Consider the following 22,073-nt stretch of genomic DNA (forward strand, 5'->3'; position numbering starts at 1 on the left):
GTTTGTATCTAAAAAGCAGGCAGCTTTTAAAAGCCCTGAATAAAGGTTGCTTTCTGTGGACACCTACGGCGTGACTATTTATAAAAGTACCCAATGATTTTTCCCCTCCTAAAAGTGCTATTGGCAGAATAAGGCTTGGTATTTAATCCATAACCCGCTATGCACTGCCCCCTACAGTGGCAAAGAACACGCAGGGCTAGAAGAAAGAGATCAAGGAAGCATTAAAAATGTCAGGCCACGAGACCATGTTTAAATTATTAGGTGAGATGCCGTCTTGCATTTAACAATGGCCCCACGCACCTTGAGGCCCAACTTCCTCTCTCCTTGGATGTTTTGACGGGTTATTGCAATCTTTTCTGAAATTGAATTTCAGTTTGTTTCAATAGCATTTCCCAGTAAATAGGAGTGACTCTGGTATCTCGTTTGTGGATCTTGATGTAATAATCAGAGGTAATTGAAGCGTGCACAAACCACAGAGACTTATGACATGTTTTTAAACAAGGATTGACTGATACGAAACTAATTGAACAAAAGCTGGAAATCAGATTCCTCCAAGAAACCTTGCACAGAATACAGGGTCTTTCATAATGGCACTGAGTTTGACTTTAAAAGTGGCGTGTTCAAGTTTCCTTATTTTCCTGAAGGAGTTTAGGAGTAAGTTACTGACAGGCAAGGTTGTGACCCAATGACCAGAGTTAATCATCTGGCGACTGGAATTAATCTTTTGTCTGTCCTGTGGTTTGGATTAACCAGGGTCGGTCATCCCCTTGTGCCTTGGTGGCCCCTATGAATTAAAAAAAAAAACAAAAAAAACCTCTTGGTAACAAAGACACACAAAATGATCTTCAAAGGACAGCATTTTGCATAAACTAGCGCAGAGTTGGAAACTTTTTATTTTGTAAATGAATCTTCTGTAGACAGATAAGATTGTAATATTTTATATTTATGCTCAAGCATACACAAATATATGCACATATAGACGTATCGCATATAGGCGTTCTATACATCCTCAGGTTGCAAAGTGGCTGCAGGACTTATATTCCATTTCAATGGAAGTTAGATACTAAAAGGGAGAAATAAAAGAACAAAACCTGTAATTTACATATCCAAGCTATGCAAGAGACCAAGATTATTAAAGCAGGGCGCACAATGCTCCTCAGCCCCTGGATTTAAAGTGGGGGTGAAAAGCATTTATAGATAAGAATTTGAAATTCAAATGAAGGAACAAGTAGTCTGTCTAAAATGCTGGCCTCCGCAGATACTGACCTTCCGTACAAAAGGTAGCGGATTTTTATTTTCAGGCACTAAAGAAAAGAGAATGAATTGTGTGTCGTGCACTCAGATTAGTGATAACGATAAAACGTAGCAAACCTTTTGATGCTTGGTGCCTAATTGAAGGAAATAGAGGAGAGTGGTAAAGTAAGGAGTGAACATAGCCAGGAGAATAATTAACAGCTTCGTTAGGCAAAACTTACCATTCGTATGTGTATCTAACACACGCTAATGTCAGTTGGATTGAGACTTGATGTGGAGCAAATTTCTTTAAAAGATAATGAATTGCCGCTCTTCGAGGAACAATTTGAAATGCGTCAATGTCACCCTTATTTATAACACCACTAGGGAATGGCAGGAAAGTTGAGATCTAAACATTTTATTTCTCTAAACAGGAATCATGACGACGTGGACCTCATTAGAGTTATCACTCCACCTGTGGAAACTAAAACAGATAGGATTGATATAAGCACCTAGGGATTTATAGACGTAATACCTATTATCACTAATAGGCGTTAGGTAACGAAATCCCAGAACGTCTTGGTGAGACTAAGCCCCCTAAGTATTTGGCATGCCCTTCTGAAGACATGTTGTTGTCATTATGGCTATTTTTATAAGGTTTAATGTAATTGGAACAAAAGCAGTACACCCCGCCATGCTTTGAGTTTTCCCAGAAGTGATTTATGTGATTTGTAGAAAAAAATGTCTGAAAGTATAAGGTGTTCTCTTCCAGAGCTAGTTCCTAAACGATTTAGAAGATTCTGTTTAAGTGTTGTTAAAAGTATGGATATAAAATAGTTTGACTACCTGGGCTATGCGGTGGTTGTTCTAGTTTCTCTTGCAGGTTCATTTTCTCAGTAGCATGAACTTAATCCCAGGGAAACAATACTGTTTTTGATTCTCAGAAAAATTTGGGGTAAGTAGGAAGATATTTCCTACCTAAAAGTATACATTTTATCAGGGAAGTAAATAAGGCACACAAGACCCCCCTAAAAACAGTTGTAGTGCAACATTTGGCAAACTTTTATTCCTTGGCTCCTACTCCCTAATTAAGGATTTTATACATTCAAGGAGAGGAACATTTACAGGTTACTGAGTAAAAGAAAAGCTTCACAGAATAAATGAACCTTGGGTGGGCTTTGAAAGAGTGGGATTTGAATCAGCAGCAATAAGAAAAAAGAAACATCTAGAAAGGGATGCCAGAAAAATTCTCTAGTTATCTTTAGATAAGCGACATCAGGCTCTTGCCTTTGTCCTTCAAAAGAACTAACATGCCACGTGAGGTGGTGTGCCTGTAGTCCCAGCTACTCAGGAGGCTGAGGTGGGAGGATCACTTGAGCCTAGGCGTTCTGGGCTGTAGTGCACTGTGCTGATGAGATGTCCACACTAAGTTCAGCATCGATAATGGTGACTTCCTTGGAACAGGGGACCAACAGCTTGCCTAACGAGGGGTGAACCAGCCCAGGTTGGAAACAAAGCAGCTCAAAACTCCCATGGTGATCAGTAGTGGGATTGTGCCTACGAATAGCCACTGCACTCCAGCCAAGGCAACACAGTGAGACTCCATCTCTAAGAAATGAAAAAAGAACTAACACTATCCCAAGAATAGTAACTGGGTAGGGACTTGGGGCAGAAACGTACCCACAGAATTAGCCAAGGCATGCCTCTTTCTGTTTGAGCTTTAAAATCAAAACCCTGTGGCCAATACCTGGACATACATTTGACCTCCAAATCAACCGTTCTAATTTTCATTTTACCCTGACATTTATCTACTAGGATATATATTTTATTTTTTAGGACTGTCATCAAAGTTCACTTTAACCAAATTTAGATACCATTCTTTACCAAGTTTGGGTTAGAGTTAGAAGGAAAGGCACCGTGTTGTTTGCAACCCAGAAAAGCTCGGGCTCACACTCTATCTTGAGACAGCTCTGACGTTGTGAATGGGCTAAGCATGCTCGAGAGACCATGGCAAACAAGCTGCTATGGAAATGTCCTCAAATGATCTTCAGCAGACACAGCTTCCATTTCTCTTACCTTCTCCACAGCACCCATGCTATTGATTGATATCCTAGTCACAGGCAGCAAGGTCCGGACCCAAGGATGAGGCATTGACTCTGTCTATGCCATTCCTTCCACTCCAGACACCTCTATGGGCCTCTGGGTGAAGAATGCAGGAGTTAATTCAGCAGACTCACTAGTCAGGCTAAAGAATTGCCTGTGAAACCCATGGTCTTATCAGGTCAACTAGCTGTCTCAATAGTGATGGGGATATAGCTGCAGTAAAGATATTCTCATGTGTAACAGGACACCACCTGTTCAGTCTTTCTCTCCAAGCTTCTAAAATAATGACAAGCATAAAACCTCTTTCAGCTTTTCAGAAAAATGGGCTATGTAAATATAAGCTATTACTACTTTTTCCACCAAAAATTATGTATGTCGTACATGCTAAGAATCCTTTCCTGTTTAATTGCAAAGCATCATGAGAGTAGAAATCAGAGCTTTTGCTAGTAGTCTTCTACCATTTGTATGGAAAATTGCCATGGAAGAAATCAATATTATTACTGTTCAAATATTTGCACAGCCTGTGTTTAACGTGCCTGTCACGCATTAATGAGAAAGTATTTTTGAAGACATTGTATTTAAAGAAGAAAACTTAGAAAAACATCAAGTTGAAGTTATTATTTTTAATGACTGCCAAGTTCAATGTTACTTCTGCTCCAGTAGTATTTGAGCTGTTAACCTGTGTTTTTGAGTGTATGTTCGTTGGTGAATAATTAGGGAGGAATTCCTTAGTAAGTAATTGATATAAAGACCATTTGACTTTGAAATTTACAAAAGCCTATTTTAAATTTAAAATTTATGAAAGTTATGTGTGTGTTTAATTAGTGAAAATGGATATTTTGCCTATGTCTGGGAAGGGGGATTATTGCAATCTCAGTCATTAAGAAAGGTCCCCTGAATCAATGACATTTTTACAGTGCAGCAATAATCTTATTATATTACACACACGCAAAAATGTTAAATGGACTATAAGATTTGGCATGAAATTGCCTAGTTGCATGGGTGGAGGGGGGAGAGAAAATTCAGCATAGCAATTAAACAGCTATAAAAATAGTCATGTTCTCTGTCCAGAATTTGGAGTTCTTGGCTGGCATGCCCAGTTTGTAAAAGAAAAGTCAGCAGAATAAGTTAAGTTTGTTCTGTGGCATCAGAAAGCCAACCCTCAAAATAGATGTGGAAAATGCTTGTGTTAAATGGTCATCCAGGCATCTCTTTGGCTCTCTGGTGCTTGGGGCCATCTATGGGAGACCTGGATCAGCCCTTCCTTCTGCCCTGGACCTCTCTCCATTTCCTGGATCCTTGCTCCAAAGAATGATGGGATTATCTTCATTCTCATCACAAGACTCTACCTCTAGATTGCGTGGTCCCAGATTAGCAGGAAGGGCAGATGTAGGAGGAGGATGTAGGAATGGAGGGAAAAGCAAGGCATTCAAGGAATAAGAACACAGAGGGGAAGTCTAGTCATCCATCCTTCCCTCTGTGACACAGGCTTCCCACACGTTTTGCAGAGCCTGTGAAATACTTACATGCATACTTGCCATCCCTGTCTTGCTAAAATAATAACATCTCAACAACCTTTATGCAATTAGAGAAGCCGTTTCTTTGCTTATCTGTGTTTGGGCCTGTTTCTTAGGTGTCAGTCTAATAAATGAGTTCTTTAAATTTTTATCTTCTCATAATACCATAAAATTAGAAACTCATCATGGGGAAGTGAAATCACAGTGCAGATAACTGTAAGGCTGTCATGTAGAAGAGGAATTAAATGCAGTCTTAGGATCAATGGGTGGGAATGACATTAAATACTGAAGAAACAATGGTTGACGGAACAGATTGGAGGCAAAGTAAGGAAGACTTGGAATAATCACCCGGGGGTCAAAGATGGGATGAGCTTCCTGTCTGGATTTGGAATTTCCCCTTCTTGTAGGTTTTCTTTGTTGTTGTTTGTTTTGTTTTGTTTTGTTTTGTTTTGTTTTGTTTTTGAGATGGAGTCTCGCTCCCTCACCCAGGCTGGAGTGCAGTGGCTCAATCTTGGCTCACTGCAGCCTCAACCTCCCGGGTTCAAGCAGTTCTCCTGCCTCAGCCTCCAGAGTAGAGTAGCTGGGATTTCAGGCATGCACCACCATGGCTGGCTAATTTTGTATTTTTAGTAGATACGCGGTTTCACCATGTTGGCCAGTCTGGTCTCAAACTCCTGACCTCAGGTGATCCTCTCACCTCAGCTCCCAAAGTGCTGGGATTACAACACTGCACCCATCCCCCTTCCTGTAGGGTTTTGAGCAAGGATGAGAAATCCTGTGGTAGGAATCTTAAATTAGAAGTGGATCCTAATGATCACAAAAAAATTTCTCATCATCACCTAGAAAATGAGATGTCATGATTTGTCCTTCATCAGAATACTGTGGTAAGTTCTAATTCTTCTATTATAACTGGATCTGAAATATTGTTCCACTCCATTGAGTGTTCTGGGCTCCAGTTTTTCCATCTATAAAATGCAACCTTGGTCTATTATATCTTCCCACTGTAAAATATTGCTTAGTTCTATTCATGGCGGTCACCTTAACTCTAAGTAGTAAAACCAGGGCATTCTTGATTCCTGCTCTCAGGGAGACAAACTAGAGGAAAACAAGCTAAGTGCATTTGTCAGCCTTGGTTGAGCTCTTTTTACCAAGTATAGGCACAGTCTTAGGTATCAGCATCGTACTTGTTTAGCCAGAAACAGTTGCTAAAACAGTCTTTCAAAGCACTGAGTCAAATTAAATCCTTAACGTTGAAGGCAGAATAGGAGAAAGAACTAGATTGCCAAATTTATCTCTGTCTTCTCAAATGTATGTTTTCATCTACAAAGTTGATTCTCTCCCTGAATTTTTTTATTGCTTCTGATCTGTGCTTGTGCAAAGTAAATGACTTTTCAGAATAGCACATAGCAAGCCCTTCGTGACGGCACTGATTCCACAGGTATTATGTCATAAAAGAGTCATGTGATCAATGAGATAGGCGTATGTTGGGTTTAACCAAGTTAATTCAGGGTTTCATAACTCTCAGAGCCTTTAATTTACTGATATAAATTGTGAATATTCATGAAAAGAACATTATTTGCAGCATTTCCCTAATTACTATCAAAAAAATTTCTCTTGAAGCATTTTATAAGACTAATAAGAAAAAAGGAGTAAACACAATAGATTAGAAAGTGATGAAAACAATAATATGATCTAGGGAATTTGCCATAAAGGGAAAAAAAGAATTAATGAAATATCTGAAATATGGGGTATTTTTAAATATGACCATTTCAGGAACCTGTAATGTTTTTAATAAGTTTCAACTGGAAGGATTTCCAAAAGGCCTGTTTTATTGTACATTTTTAAATGAGCGCTTATATGACCCCAAATAATTCAAGAACTAAAATGCTGAAAAGTAAGCTTGTTCCTATCTCTTCCTGTGACTTTATCTACACTATCAATCCTCTTAATAAATTTTATGCATAAAGGGCAGTCAACTGCAACTGTCTACATTAAATGTATTCAAAGACATTAAGCTGCTTAAATATAATAAAAAGCTAAGTTATTTTACATATTCTGGTTTTTAGTAAAAACAAATCCCCTTTTTGCTGGAATAATAATCTGTCAAAGAAGGTAAAGAACAACATTCTCTCTCCCTTTGCCTACCTGTCTTGTTGTCACAGCTGAGCCTTAAGTATTATCAGGGGGAATTTTTTATACCTTTCTCTAGCTTCTATTGTGTTAAGAGAAAAGTACATTTGGACATGTTTGATTTATGCTACGTTTTACTTTAGTGAACTTGACCCTATTCCATTTTTTCCTGTTAGGATTGCCATAAAGTTATCTTGGGATTGAGGAGCACTTTAGATGGTAGGATGGGGGTTGTATGTTCCCCCTGTTTAGTTTAAAACGTCTTCAACCACAGAGCCCATTTCAGCAAGCTGCACCTTTGTGTGGTCATATGGTTAAACTTAGCTGAGATGGTGCTCCTGCTCTTAGGTAACGTTTATGGCCATTGCTTTCCTTTCTTCTAAACACACAATTACTCCTTAAGGTCCATATAAATCATGAGGTTACCTGGATCATTACAATCCTTTCTTCTCTCCATGAGTTTGTTCCTAATATAGAGATAGTTAAAGGTTTGCTGTACACCAGTTCATTAGTCTGTAAGGCAAATCAGTGAAAAGAAACAAAATCATGTAAACTACTGGCTAGACAATAAACAATGATTCTCTGAATCTTTTATTTTCACATGTTGTCAGATACAAAAAAGCTCTAGTTGATATCTGAAGTATTATTGTACATCCAGAGATATATTTCTCATTATATAAATTATTCACTGCATTACAGATTGATTTTGGGCATATAGAGGAAATCTGGCAGAATAGTAAGACCACTAGAAGTTCAGCAGTATGGAGCTGATACACCCACCTTCTGACTTAATAGAATTTCAAAAAATGAAAAAAAGAAAATGGACAAATACTCTAAGCATGAATGTATCAGAATCTAAAAATGATTTATAGCAAACAGCATGCTGCTTTCAATAAACACTGGAGATTACAGAAAAGGAAACTCTCTAACACATGATCTGTTTTTCTCATGTACATTTCATTCTAGCATCATAAATATTATTAGGTACATGTCTAAAAGATTCATATTTCTTGGTTATGGTTATCTTAGCAGTTTGTACTTCAAGGAAACTGGAAGGGTCTGTTGAACAAAATTGCGCAATTTTGACTTAGGTCAGTGCCCACTGCCCATCTTCTTCAAGTTCAGGTGCGGTGGCTCACGCCTGTAATCCCAGCACTTTGGGAGGCCGAGGCAGGTGGATCACGAGGTCAGGAGTTCAAGATCAGCCTGGCCAACATAGCGAAACCCTGTCTCTACTAAAAATACAAAACTCAGCTGGGTGTGGTGGTGGGCACCTGTGGTCCCAGCTACTCAGGAGGCTGAGGCAGGAGAATTGCTTTAACCCAAGAGACAGAGGTTGCAGTGAGCCCAGATCGTGCCACTGCACTCCACCCTGGGTGACAGAGCAAGACTCTGCCTCAAAAAAAAAAAAAAAAAAAAGTTCAGCTCAACCTTTCTTTTAATATTAGTGCCACTAAAAGGAAGAAGCATTTAACCGGTGTCAGTAGACCCATTTTTCTTCAACTATTTTTTGCTTTTTTTAGGAAAAGATGACGGTCATTTTAAGGTAAAAGACTTCCCTGCTGCAGAATAAATAATCTCCCTTAGTTGATGCTGAAAATGTTCTATGGTAGTTACTGGGGGGTGAAAAAACTTTAAAAAATAAGAATTTGCCAACTTTAATTCCTGTAGCTTTGATTAGCAAACTACCTAGATCCCCACTGAATAATTACTAATTAATCAGGAGGATTTTAAAAAATCTTTAAATTAGCACATTAGGTCCTATAATATAAAACAGAATTATTGCTTCATTTCTTGTTTCCAAAGAATTAAAAAGAAAATTTGAGGATCATGATTTTGTGATGCAGTAAGCCAGACGCACTGCCTTTCCAGAACTGGAAATTGCACCCTAGTGCCTCCACCATACCAATTAAGGGGGCTTTTTGAGCAAATTCAGTGCTGCACGCTAATAGCACTGATCCAACTGCACTTCATTAAATCGGTTGGGTACATCAATGGAAACACTTAACGGATTTCATGATTTAAAAAAAAAAACATACTATGGTATATATAAATCGCTTTATTTAACTCCGTTACTGACAATGGTTTTAATTGATTGAACTTTGAGAGCAATGCTAGGGCAAAACTGACTGTCATTCCAAATAGTATTTTTCAGAATATCAGGCTATGGTCATATTCTGAGAGTTGGTTATCTTCTAAGTGATACAGAGTCCCCTGGGAGATAACAATAGCTAAATTTCCTGGACTACCTACACTATAGCCTGTTTTGACCCAGTAGTATACACTGTGGAAAACAAAGGTCCTCTCCATTTGGTTCTCTATGTGTTTGTCTCTCTCCCTCTCTCCATATCCCAACCTCACTTGGAAAGGGACCATCGAACACCTACAAGCGTCATGACATGTATGATTTCATTTATTTCTCCCTGGGATTCTGCAAGGTAATCATCATTTTATCCATTTTACAGACGAGCCACTGAGACTCACAGAAGTCAGTTAGTGACCTATCCAGGGCACAAGTCAGTGGCAGTGTGAGGACAGATTGACTGAGATCACAGTCATCCAGTTTTGGCTGACTTCACTGCCAGATGTCAGGTAGATGTCACCTCCTTTCCTCATTGTCCCCTGTGACACTTTGTGAGGTGTCAAAGATGGTGATCCTTCTTAATGGAGGAGCCGCCTTTTGGATCAAAGGTGCAGGAATGGCTCCTGAGCCTGGGAACAAAGAACAGAATCCATTTCTTATGGCCTCAACCTTCTCTCTGCATGACTGTGATAAAAAAAAAGTCAGTTCACTTAAAAAAAATTACTTTGGAGGCCGGGAGTGGTGGCTCACACCTGTAATCTCAGCACTTTGGGAGGCCGAGATGGGTGGATTGCTTGAAGCCAAGAGTACAAGACCAGCCTGGCCAATGTGGTGAAGCCCTGTCTCTACTAAAAGTACAAAAATTAGCTGGGTGTGGTGGTGCATGCCTGTAATCCCAGCTACTTGAGAGGCTGAGGCAGGAGAATCGCTTAAACCTTGTAGGCAGGGGTTGCAGTAAGCCAAGATTGTGCCACTGCACTCCAGCCTGGGCGACAAAGTGAGACTTGGTCTCAAAAAAAAAAAAAATTTGGAAGGCTGCAGGGAGTGGAGCAGAGAGAGGAGAATATTCTTTTTTTCTTTTTCTTTTCTTCTCTTTTTTTTTTTTCTTTTGAGACAAGGTCTCACTTTGTCACCCAGGCTGAAGTTCAGTGGTGCCATCTCGGTTCAACCTCCCAGGTTCAAGTGATCCTCCTGCCTCAGCCCCCCAAGTAGCTAGGACTAAAGGCGTGTGCCACCATACCCAACTAATTTTTGTATTTTTGGTAGAGACGGGGTTTCATCACATTGCTCAGGCTGGTCTCAAACTCCTGAACTCAAGCAGTCTGCCCACCTTGACATCCCAAAGTGCTGGGATTACAGGTGTGAGCCACAGAGCCTGTCGGAGAATATTGTTTATAGGGAAAAAACCTTCAAAGTAAGGATATAAGGACTTAAAGCAATAAGAGGAAGTAAATATGTACAAAATGCCTCCTTTATCACTTCTTGATGGCTGGACTTGCTATATAAACTCTTCTAGAGACAATCCATGAAAGTAATTGTATTTTTTTTTCCCTGAAGAACAGTGGAAAGTTGGCAAGGAGTAAAAATTTTCTATTAAATAGGGAGGTGAACAAGTTATAAATAATGTTAATATCTTCCAGATGGCACAGTTTTACATGGGAATTGAGTTTATTGTAATTAAAGGCATGTGAATTCTCTACAAATACTGAACTTTGCAAGTCTGACACTAGAAGATTCCATCACTTCTGGAACACAGTTGTTTTAAGGGAGGCGTTCCTTCCCTTCCGTTTAAAATGAATCCTTGGGTTTTGTAATCTGAGCTAAATCAGAGAAATATTTTCCCATGTGAAGGGTGGTTTTTTAAAAAACAAAATCTTCCTGTACAATAAATCTTAATTATGAAATGAAACTCCTCAGAAACAAGAAATTTAGATTCCAAATATTTTTCCATTAACATTATATATTTTGATCAATATTTAACACCATATGTCTTGAATTCTTAGATACATTTATTTTTGAGTTAAGCTGTTATCACTTTTCTGTCTCTAGACGTGTGTCGGGCAATCTTGGAGCTTCTGGTTTTGCTTCAATCAGGAGAGTGTGGCTCAATCCATTACCCTGCTTTCCTATTCATTGTGAACAATGCCTATAGGCTCAGAGCTCCCAAACCGACAGTCACTATGATGAGAGGACTTGAAATAGCCTCCGCCATCACTTGCTTCCCAGTCCTGCCCTTGGCTTTACCCTGGACCCGACCGCCCTTTGCTGTATCAGGAGATGGAGCAGATGATCCCTCCTCCCTTCAGTACCTATCACAGCTTTCAATCTCCACGTGTCCTAGCAGAGCGTGGTCTTAGTGGTAGGCAGAATTCCAAGAGGGTCCCCAAGATCCGCAGCCCCTCATATCCACACACTGTCTCCCAGTTATTCAATCAAACACGAATCTAGGAGCTGCTGCAAAAGGCTTTGGCAGATTTAATTAAGGTACCAAATCATGAGTCAACCTCAAGAAAGGGAGATTATCCTGGGTGAGATGACTTCATCTGGTGAAGGAACTGAGCTTTTCCAGAAGCCTGTGGAAATGTGGGAAGAATGTGATGCTAGGGAGATTATCAACTGCTGGCTCTGAAGATGGGGAGGATCTGGGAGCACCCCCAGCTGGCAGCCAGAAAGAGGGCAGAGGCTTCAGCCCTGCAGCTGCAAGAACCTGAACTCTGCCAGTGGTGTGAGCTTCTAGGAGGATCCCCAGCTTCGGATGAGAATGCAGCCCAGCCAACACCTCGATTTCTGCCCCGTGATGCCCTGAGCAGAGAATCCAGCAAGGTCATCCCAGACTTCTGACCTGTAGACCTGTGAGCTAAGAACTGTGTGTTGTTTCAAGTCACTAAGTTGGTGATAATTTGTTACTTTGCAATAGGAAACCAGTAGTCCACTATCTGCTAGACATACATTGCCTTGGTTTCTCTCCTTCCAAGTCGGCCTTGACTAACCATCACCCATGACAGCTCTCATATTCCCATGCACAGTCAATTATTATTCCTTTGCATTATTACAGTGAAAGCCATTTTGGATCTCTTTTAATGTTTCTTATAAATTTTTTCTTTGATATTTTGTTTTTTCTTCACTTTTGTAATACCTTGTTTCCTGGGACTATAAACTCTCGTACCTGACCTGATTACCTATCTCATCAATTAATCATCAGTTTTCTTAGTGACAATAAAATTATTGATAGTCTTTATTATGACCCCTGAGACATTACAAAAGCTTAAAGGTTACATTTTTAATGTGTGAGATTAGCTTTGTGAGCTCTACTGTACTTTGATTATTCGAGAACTGGTCATCTCAGTATGATATATATGGAAACCTTTCCTAAAGTGAATCAGAGTAAGATGTTAGGTGGACTATATGCGATTAGAATTTCTTGCAGGAGAATGTCCTGGAAGCCTTTAGACAAGCTCAAGGGTAACAGTATGTGGGATTTTGAGGAAGACAACGACATAAGAAAAGACAAATGTTTCTGAAAACATTTTTATTTTTTTTTTCTGCAGGAGAGGTGAGGACTTGGTGTCCCATTTACAGTCAGTGAAGTTGGTTGCAGGAGAGAGGGTTTAGCTTAAGTACATCCAGCAGCCACTGATGGATGTCACGTTGCTGCTCTGGTCTCCTTAGCACCACGTTCTTCCCAGCTCTGTGGCTTGTGTCCAAGCAGTCCAGGAGATAATCCCTGAAATTTGGAACGTGTGCTTATTTTGGAGCTATGCAGACAGCAAAAACCTTGAGTCCTCCCATGTAGTAATAGATGGAATTTGAGTTTGGGTGATAAGATTGACGAAGGAGTTCAATGGTGGGGAAATGGAAAGGCTACCAAATAATCACTCTCCTACCCAAATGAATGGGATTACTAATAAGTCGTGAGTGCTTGCCCGAACAGAAAAAAAAAGTCACCTTACACCCTGACAGTGTCGACAACGTATTACTTGATGCAAATATGCATAAACACATCGCAAAGTATAGAAGTAGTAATGCTATGGTTTAGAAGTTAGATTTGTAGGGTGTATTGAAAGGACTACAAGAAGTAAGAAAAACGGAGTTTTAGGAAGTGTCATAAAAAGTAAAAATAAGCCCTGGATCAAAGACATATGTCCCACAATCCTGCTTATAATACACAGAGAGCGAATTGGAAGACAGATACATAAATGAATGAATGAATGAATGAGTGAATAAATAAATATGTGTGAAAAATATATATAGGAAAAATATGTTATTTTTAAAAAAGAAAGAATATAAACTTAACAAACTTCAAAGGAAACTAGGACAATATAATAAAGCAATATTCTTTATTATTATTCTTTATTTAATATTCCATAGCATGCAATTTTATATTTTATACACGTTTAGAATGACTTTCATAGAAATTTGGCATTTGACCACATGCTAGGAGCTGGGAGGACAGCAGCCGGGTTGTGGCCCAGCCTCTCTATTTCTTATAGAAAGGTCTAGGGATTCTCTGGCAACGCCCTGAGGCTCAGGCCCCATAGCTCCTCGGAAGCTGGGCATTGCCACTCAGGCTGGTGGCAGCGCTGGTGATAGCGCTGGTGGTGGTCAGGCCTTCCTTGGGGCTGCCTGTGATCAGACCCACAGTGCTGGTGTGAGAAAGGAAACAAAATTAGAGCTATCATGCAGCCCCCTCCGGGAGCCAACCTTGTTTCATCTCAGTCTTGCAGGCTGGGCTTTGTTTCCAGTAGTCATGAGGTCCCCGAGCAGGAGGACCAGGACAGCTCTGGCAGGAAGCCCATTCAGTGGGACTCACCAGACACCAAGACAGCTGTCTGTGTCTGTCTCTCTCTGTCACATACACTCACACATGCACTGATTATATCATAAGCATTTTTCACTGATTATATCATAAGCATTTTTCCTGTTATTTAAAAACTTTTATTGAGCAATTTTTTTTCTTTTTTTTTTTTTAATTTTAGAGACAGAGTCTTGATCTGTTACCCAGGCTGGAGTGCAGTGGCACAATCACAGCTCACTGCAGCCTCAAACTCCTGGGCTTAAGTGATCCTCCCACCTCAGCATCCCAAGTAGCTGGGACTACAGCACAAGCCACCATACCCTGCTAATGTTTTTAAAAAAATTTTGTAGAGAGGGGGTTAGGGGTTCTTGCTTTGTGGTCCAAGCTGGTCTTGAATTATGGGACATATGTCTTTGATCCAGGGCTTATTTTGTCTTATTTCTTGTAGTCCTTTCAATAAATCTTTGTCCACACCAAGATGCTCTAAGCACACAGAAAAATCAGTGAGGTAGTAGTTGATGAGATGATTGTCTAGCAACAATAACCAGTGGAAAAATGAATCACCCATAGTTAATGGCTAATCCTAAAGTAAGGACACACCCATCCCCCCACAAAAAATATGAAAGGGAGTAACAAGTGCAGATATCAGAATCAAGCTTGCCCCAAAGTAGGCAATATTAAAAGCATAAAAAGTATCTCATTCCTGGGTCTCTTATGCTGTGCTCCCCCAGCTCAGGGCTCTTTCTAGGATATCACCTGCTACCTGCCTTCCTGGGATCATTGTAAAGACTAAATTAGATCATACATGTGAGAACATGCTGACATGGAAATTCCTGTGCAATGTCAAGAATTCTTGCCAGCCTTTCAGAAAATAGATCAAATCCAATTCACTTTAACTTTCTGGTCCTAAAAATAAATATCACACAGAGCATCTCATTGATCCAGTCGGGGGGAAGAAAAAAAAAGCAAAGCCCGTCTTTGATTCACTTCCAAGATAGTGTTGTTGTTGTTGTTGTTGTTTTATCAACAAATGGAAAATAAGGCAAACAGGTATTGATTTGTTTATATATAGGTAGTTAGTGCTTTTCAAAATAACTTTTACCTGATTATAAAGGACTACTTGTCCATTGTAAAAATTTTGAAAAATACAGAAATGAATAAGGAACATAATGTCACTACCCAGAGATAACCAATTAATGGCTTGGCCTAGTTAGTTCCGTCTAGATTTTTTCTGCATATGAATAAGAGTTGAGAATACACTGTATATAGGGTTTTATATTCTGATTTTTCACTGATTATATCATAAGCATTTTTCCTGTTATTTAAGAAACTTTTGTTGAGTTTTTTTTGTTTTGTTTTGTTTTAATTTTAGAGACAGAGTCTTGCCCTGTTGACCAGGCTGGAGTGCAGTAACACAATCACAGCTCACTGCAGTCTCAGACTCCTGGGCTCAAGTGATCCTCCCACCTCAGCCTCCCAAGTAGGTGGGACTATAGCCATGAGCCACCATACCTTGCTAATTAAAAAAAAAAATTGTAGAGAAGGTGTTGGGGGTTCTTGCTTTGTTGCTCAGGCTCGTCTCAAACTCCTGGCCTCAGGCAATCCTTTTGCCTCAGCCTCCCAAAGCACTGGAATTACAGGTGTGAGCCACCACGCCTGGCCTGAACACGGTTTTTTTTTTGTTGTTGTTGGTGTTGTTTTTGTTTGTTTGTTTGTTTGAGACAAAGTCTCGCTCTGTTGCCCAGGCTAGTGTGTGGTGGCGCCATCTCGGCTCACTGCAGCCTCCACCTCCCAGGTTCAAGTGATTCTCTTGCCTCAGCCTCCCGAGTAGCTGGCATTACAAGTGCATGCCACCATGCCCGGCTAATTTTTTGTATTTTTAGTAGAGACGGGGTTTTACCATGTTAGCCAGGATGGTCTCGATCTCCTGACCTCGTGATCCACCCGCCTCGGCCTTCTGAAGTGCTGGGATTACAGGCATGAGCTGAACACACTTTTTAGTGGCTGAATAATATTCCATGGTATTTGACATTATTTTGGGTTGTTCGCTTAGAACAGATTTCTAAAAAATGCTTTTGTTAAATAAGAGGCTATGACTCTTTTAAGACTTTTCATACATCATGATTAGAACATTGCAAGCCAGAACCATTAGGGGACGACTCTAGTGTAAAAACACTCAGAAACATAGATGCAGACTAATTGGCTCCTCCTAGCTCCACCATTGTATATTTTTATTTCCAAATCCTGTTTCTAATACTCTGGAAGAAAAATCTGTTCTCTTTTGGGGGATACGTAAGTTAATTCTTGGACGGCAGCACAGTGATCATTTACAGGTTGTTCAATTTGAATAGCTATTAATGCCTCATGCAAAATAAACCAAAGAGCCACAGAAACACATTTTTGCTGGTGAAAATTGTGTTCGCCAACATCATTTCTCACTCCAGCTTATGATGTCAGGCATCATATTTCTCCACTATTAATGTACTATGCCAGTGGGGGGAGGTCCTCTTGGAAGGAGATTAAAAAGACACCACCACCTCAAATCCCCCTTCCTAATAATGTGAGAATGTCCGGAAGCCTGGGGGGTTGGTGCAGTAGCTCACAGTGTCAGACAACACCCTGTGGAGGATTAGCTTCCTTTCCATTAACCATCTCCACTGTAGAGAGTCAGGGGTCACTTGTACTCACCAGAGAAAACCTGACTTAGGCAAAGTCACTATTCATCTGTTCAGCACCACATACCTATAAAGCCTCAGAAACCGCTGTTCAGTGACTGAATACATTTCTCACCTTCCCATCACTTTCCCCTTACTTGGCCATTTTCCTAAACCCATAATTCAAACTTTCCCAAAGAAAAAAAATAATCTCTAGGTAATGCTTTTAAGAATTCTTAGAAAGAAATCTTTATTCTTTGAGCACTCTTCTGGGAAACCTAACCTGTGATTACTGTTAGGACTCAAAATGTTTCACCACCTGCATCTACGTAGATAGGATGAGGAGTCTGGGGAAATAATGGAGCCAATAGGCTTTTAGCTTGAGGAGCGTGGATTCTAAAGCCAGGGAAACTCATGAAAACAACCACCTGGTGGATTACACCCTAACGTTGAAACTGTGGCAAAGTACCTTTTAATTGCAAAAGGGTTTAGGCAGAGATTTATCTTTGAGTTCCTTGGCAATAAATGTTTACCCACTTTACCACTGTTACTATAGAATGGGGAAGGTTTAAGGTAGAAAATTTAAGAAAAATAATGGGAAGATGCCTAGATGAGGAGGGAGGGGTTGGTCCTCTTCTGAATATTTAAAAAATCCACATCATGTTTACATTCCGAGGGTGGTAAGTGGGGAGGGTGAGGTCTGGGGAGGGACCTTCCCCAGATGGGAGCCCTGTCTGTATGTGAGCAGAGAGAAAAAGACCCTGCATAGAACGGTGGTGCCCTTTGGACCCATTCATAGCCTCCTTGTGAACTGGAGCTTTCTTTTTCCAGAGCAGGGACCCAGACAGACAGAGGGGTCAACTCTCTGACCCCTCCTCTAGCTTTTATGAATTAAATTCCTCGGACGTAATTCCCAGCTCTCATCCAGCGGCTGGAACACAGGGAGTGAATGAGAGCCAAACAGGTGCCTTCATTCCCACCTTTGCCGGGCTGCTGTGCTGTCGTGACTGGGGATCTTGACATCCCGAGCAATGCCGTGTTTGCCACACTGGCAACAGTAACAGAGCAATGTGCAGCCGGCTTCGGGATCGAAATTTGCAAACTCAGGATCCTGGGCCTCAGGCCAATGCAGGCTGGGTGCGTTGCAGTGGTGACACGTTTAGTCTCTAGGGAGGGATGCTGGCACACCAGCTGCATTCCTGGCAGCACGCTTGCCAGTGCGAAACTCAGCGAGTGGAGCTGGTATCAACTCCAGAGGGAGACTCAAGCTGCTTCCTTAACTTCTTTGGCAATACTCCCCTCTGCAACTTGTGCGCAGTACACCCTCCTGAATATTTACAAGAGCTGCTATTTGCGATACTATTTGGGGCCCTGTTGGATAGTACTTTGAAGGGAAGTGCTAAAACGATAGCAGCCTTCCAGTTTACAAATGTAACTATAGTATTCCTGAATAATTCAATTTCCTAAAATTGGCACTTAACTGTGCAATGACTTATTTCTTGCTGGGAAGGGATTCTAATCCCACCCCCCACCCCCCACTCACCACCCCACACATACTTTTAAAAATAGCTTCTACTTTTGCCAAGAGAAGCGCCTAGTATTTACTATTGGAGGATATGTGAATTAAAATACCAGCTTCTTTCCCTGTTGCAATCCACCGGCACTATATTAGCTGAGTTCTCTGCTACCTGAGAGGAACGTATCCTCAACAGAAATGCCCTTAGTTTTTCAGAATGCCTCACCCACCTCTCTTATTTGTGCTTGGAAGGCAACATGAGCTAGAATTTGGCCACTTAGTATTCAGACCATGTCAGGATTCAAGTAAAAAGCCTATATGGCAGAGCTGGATGCACCGTCGCCAGGCCAAACACAGTCAACAGTTCAAATCACAGTTAAATTATAAGAAAGCATGGGGCGAAACATGCAAACCTGCCTTGTCAGTGAAGCAGTAGAGATAAAAGGAATTACTCCATAAATGCTAGCTTGTGGGGCTTTAATGAATACAGAGATGGTGTTCTTTCCAGCTACATCCCATTGATTATAAAGGCTAGTTAGGATTTTAAACATAATGCTTTCTTCTTCCTCCTCCTCCTCCTCCTTTTCCTCCTTCCCTCCCCTCCTCCTCCTCTTTCTCCTCCTCCTCCTTCGCTTTTGTCTTCTTTTAACATGCAAAGCATTTCCCAAGGTATGGAGAAATGAACAATACCTCTGTGTATTTCCACAGTTTTGCAAAGGGGTGGTGGTGTTAGCAGGCCAAGTATCTACTACTGGAAGCATCATATGTAGCAGAGGAAATGCAGTTAATACAATAATTCACATATGTTAATGCTTAGTTCCATCAATGTCAGCTTTATTTTCTTCTTGATATACACAAAGCTGGCACACAGTTTTAACTGATGAGGTAATGTCATTTTTAATTTAGAGAGCCTTAAGCTGTCCACTTTAACTAGTGATATCATCATTGCAGTTGTCTCCTGAGACTTTATGTAAACATAAGTCATGCGTCCCGGGCAGTTTGAGAAGAGATTGTTAAAGATGACATTGGGCATCACGAAGATTTCCCCCACTTTGATCTCTTTTAAATTGCCAGATACAGTTTATGTTACTGCCATATTTTAGCCATTCCTGAAATTAATATATCCCAGGACTTTTGAACCAAGTTAAGCACAGAAATAAAACAAAGGTTGGAAATGAATGCCTTGTAATGTTTTCATGTCATTTCAAGAAGAAAAATGGAAGATGAATCAGATTCTCTTGTTCCTAGGTGACTTGGTAAATAAAAAGAGAAGAAAGAGCAAGCTCCTAAGAAATATATAACACCAAATAAACAAAAGCTTTCTTATTTTCCTAGGGGACACTAGTGTATTGGTGATGGCTTTGTACATTTTAAAGATAAATAAGATCCAACTATCTCTTATCTCTGTGTTAACTTTTTAGTAATAGTTTATTGTCACTTTCCTTAAGATTTGTATCCTTAGTGTCATTATTAAGCCTGATTTTTAAATCTCATCACTTTTGTGGTAGCAAGCATTTCTTTCTCAAACAACGAGATATCTTTAAAGACTCAAACAATGATATTCCTTTAAATATTCAGACTAGTGGGTATAAACAAAGTTATTTTCCATTTTTAACTAAACTTTTTCTTGGGAGCAATTATGCTCTAGAATCCAAGTGTCATTTGGGGGAAGATAATCTGTGTTTTAACTATTGGATGTGGCTACTGAGAGACTATTTTCAAAGAAGTCTGGAGTTTGGTGGAATGCAGTTAAATAGTAAAGAATCTGTTTATTATTCTGTGGCCATATGTTTAGAGGGTCGCTCACAGAAATCAAAGTATTGTTCATAGAAAGCTCCAGCCAAGGAGACATTTTGAATTCATAAAAGAACTTCACAGTTTGAAAAGAATGCATAGCATTATGTATTGACACCCCACCACCATAGACAAAGGAACACAATTTAATAATAGAGGATTGTGCTCATGAGATTTTTCTTTTTCTTTTTAATTGGTTACTTTAACTGACATTGTCTGCAAGTATAATGGACACCATTATTCTTAATAGCTGTGTGTTGCCAGATGTATACAGACATGATATAGTCCATTTTAATTATTTGGTTTTGCTAGACTTTTTTTCCCTCCATTTAATGCAGTGATGAATGCAGATAGAACTTTTTTTTTTTTCCTGGCACACTATGCTGGATGATGCTGGTGTCTAAATTATTGAAATTAAAAGAGCATTTCTCACCAACCTAATGTTTTCTTCCATGTTTGTGTATTAGGTATGACTACGTGGAAGTCTTCGATGGAGAAAATGAAAATGGACATTTTAGGGGAAAGTTCTGTGGAAAGATAGCCCCTCCTCCTGTTGTGTCTTCAGGGCCATTTCTTTTTATCAAATTTGTCTCTGACTACGAAACGCATGGTGCAGGATTTTCCATACGTTATGAAATTTTCAAGAGAGGTGAGTGAACAGCTTACGGTAGAACAAGGATGACTAAAAGTTCATTTAGGCCGAGTGTGGTGGCTCACCCCTGTAATCCCAGCACTTTGGGAGGCCAAGGCAGGTGGATCACTTGAGCTCAGGAGTTCAAGACCAGCCTGGCCAACATGGTGAAACCCAGTCTCCACTAAAAATACAAAAATTAGCCAGGCATGATGGCATATGCCAGTAATCCCAGCTACTCAGGAGGCTAAGGCGGGAGAATCACTTGAACCTGGGAGGTGGAGGTTGCAGTGAGCCGAGCGCAGGCCATTGCACTCTGGCCTGGGCAACAGAGCGAGACTCTGTCTCAAAAAAAAAAAAAAAAAATTTATTTAACATTGTTTGATTTCACGAAAGACAAAGTGAAAAGGAAGATGGGAGTAATGCTTTTATCCTTTTGTAAAACATATATCCTCATTATAAAAATGTTGGGAAGTACTTTAAATAAAGGTAAATTACCCATTGTATGGAGGAAGTGTATTTAAAATTGAAAAAAAAGTGTATTTCAGCAATCAGAATTGTACCCATCTGAAGTGTTGGCCGGTGTTATAAGGCAGCAGTCTCCAACCTTTTTGGCACCAGGGACCAGCTTCATGGAAGAAAATTTTTCTACTGACAGGGTTTGGGGGATGGTTTCAGAATGATTCAAGTGCATTACATTTATTGTGCACTTTATTCCTATCATCATTACTTTGTAATATATAATGAAATAATTATACAACTCACCATAAGGTAGAATCAGTGGGAGCCCTTAGCTTGTTTTTCTGCAACCAGACGGTCCCACATACAGGTGATGGGAGACAGTGACAGATCCTCAGGCATTAGATTCTCGTATAAGGAGTGCGCAACCTGGATGTTTTGCACACACAGTTCACAATAGGGTTTGCGCTCCTATGAGAATCTAGTGCTGCTGCTGATCTGACAGGAGGAGGAGTTCAGGTGGTAGTGCCAGTGATGGGGAGTGGCTGTAAATACAGACAAAACTTTGCTCACCTGCCACTCGCCTCCTGCTGTGTGGCTAAGTTCCTAACAGACCACAAACTGGTACCAGTCTGCAGTCCGAGGGTTGGGGACCTCAGTTATAAGGTATACACTCCATTAGCTTTTTAAAAAGCATTTATTCTTATCTGTCTTCTTCAAAAATGAGTTTGATCTATCCTTGAAGTTTGATTTCTTTCATTAAAAATGCATTAGCCAGCCATGGTGGTGCATGCATGTGATCAGTTCCAGCTACTTGGGAGGTTGAGCTGGGAGGATTGCCTGAGCCCAGGAGTTGGAGGTTGCAGTTGAGCCTTGATCGTGCCACTGCACTTCAGTCTGGGTGACAGAGCAAGACCCTGTCTCTAAATATAAATTTAAAAATAATTTAAAAGTAATAAACAAATTAACAAACATGTAACTTTATCTGGTTGCCACTGTTTTTAGCAACTGCCTATAAATTCCTTTTGTGTGTGAAATTCAGCCTTCCTATTATTTACATTTTTAAGTTGGCATTAATGTATAGAAAACCAATCCAGGGAAAGAGGATCAAGATTTGAATGTATTGTCTTGGAATACAGAAGAAAAAGCTTGTTTCGA

The 22,073-nt window shown here is 40.2% G+C and overlaps 1 protein-coding gene across 7 annotated transcripts in view; it reads left to right on the plus strand.

Annotated features, from left to right (window-relative positions):
* The window catches only part of NRP1 (neuropilin 1), a 158,039-nt gene that overhangs the window by 44,654 nt on the left and 91,312 nt on the right, over nucleotides 1–22,073 (plus strand). For all 7 annotated transcript variants that reach the window (XM_063710214.1, XM_004049248.5, XM_004049249.5 and 4 more), the window contains one exon: nucleotides 20,293–20,474. In XM_063710214.1, the coding sequence (XP_063566284.1) occupies nucleotides 20,293–20,474 (182 nt within the window). The remainder of the gene's footprint in view (nucleotides 1–20,292; nucleotides 20,475–22,073) is intronic.

This window comes from Gorilla gorilla, chromosome 8 (assembly GCF_029281585.2).
Source record: "Gorilla gorilla gorilla isolate KB3781 chromosome 8, NHGRI_mGorGor1-v2.1_pri, whole genome shotgun sequence".
In the NCBI taxonomy this organism is placed as follows: domain Eukaryota; kingdom Metazoa; phylum Chordata; class Mammalia; order Primates; family Hominidae; genus Gorilla; species Gorilla gorilla.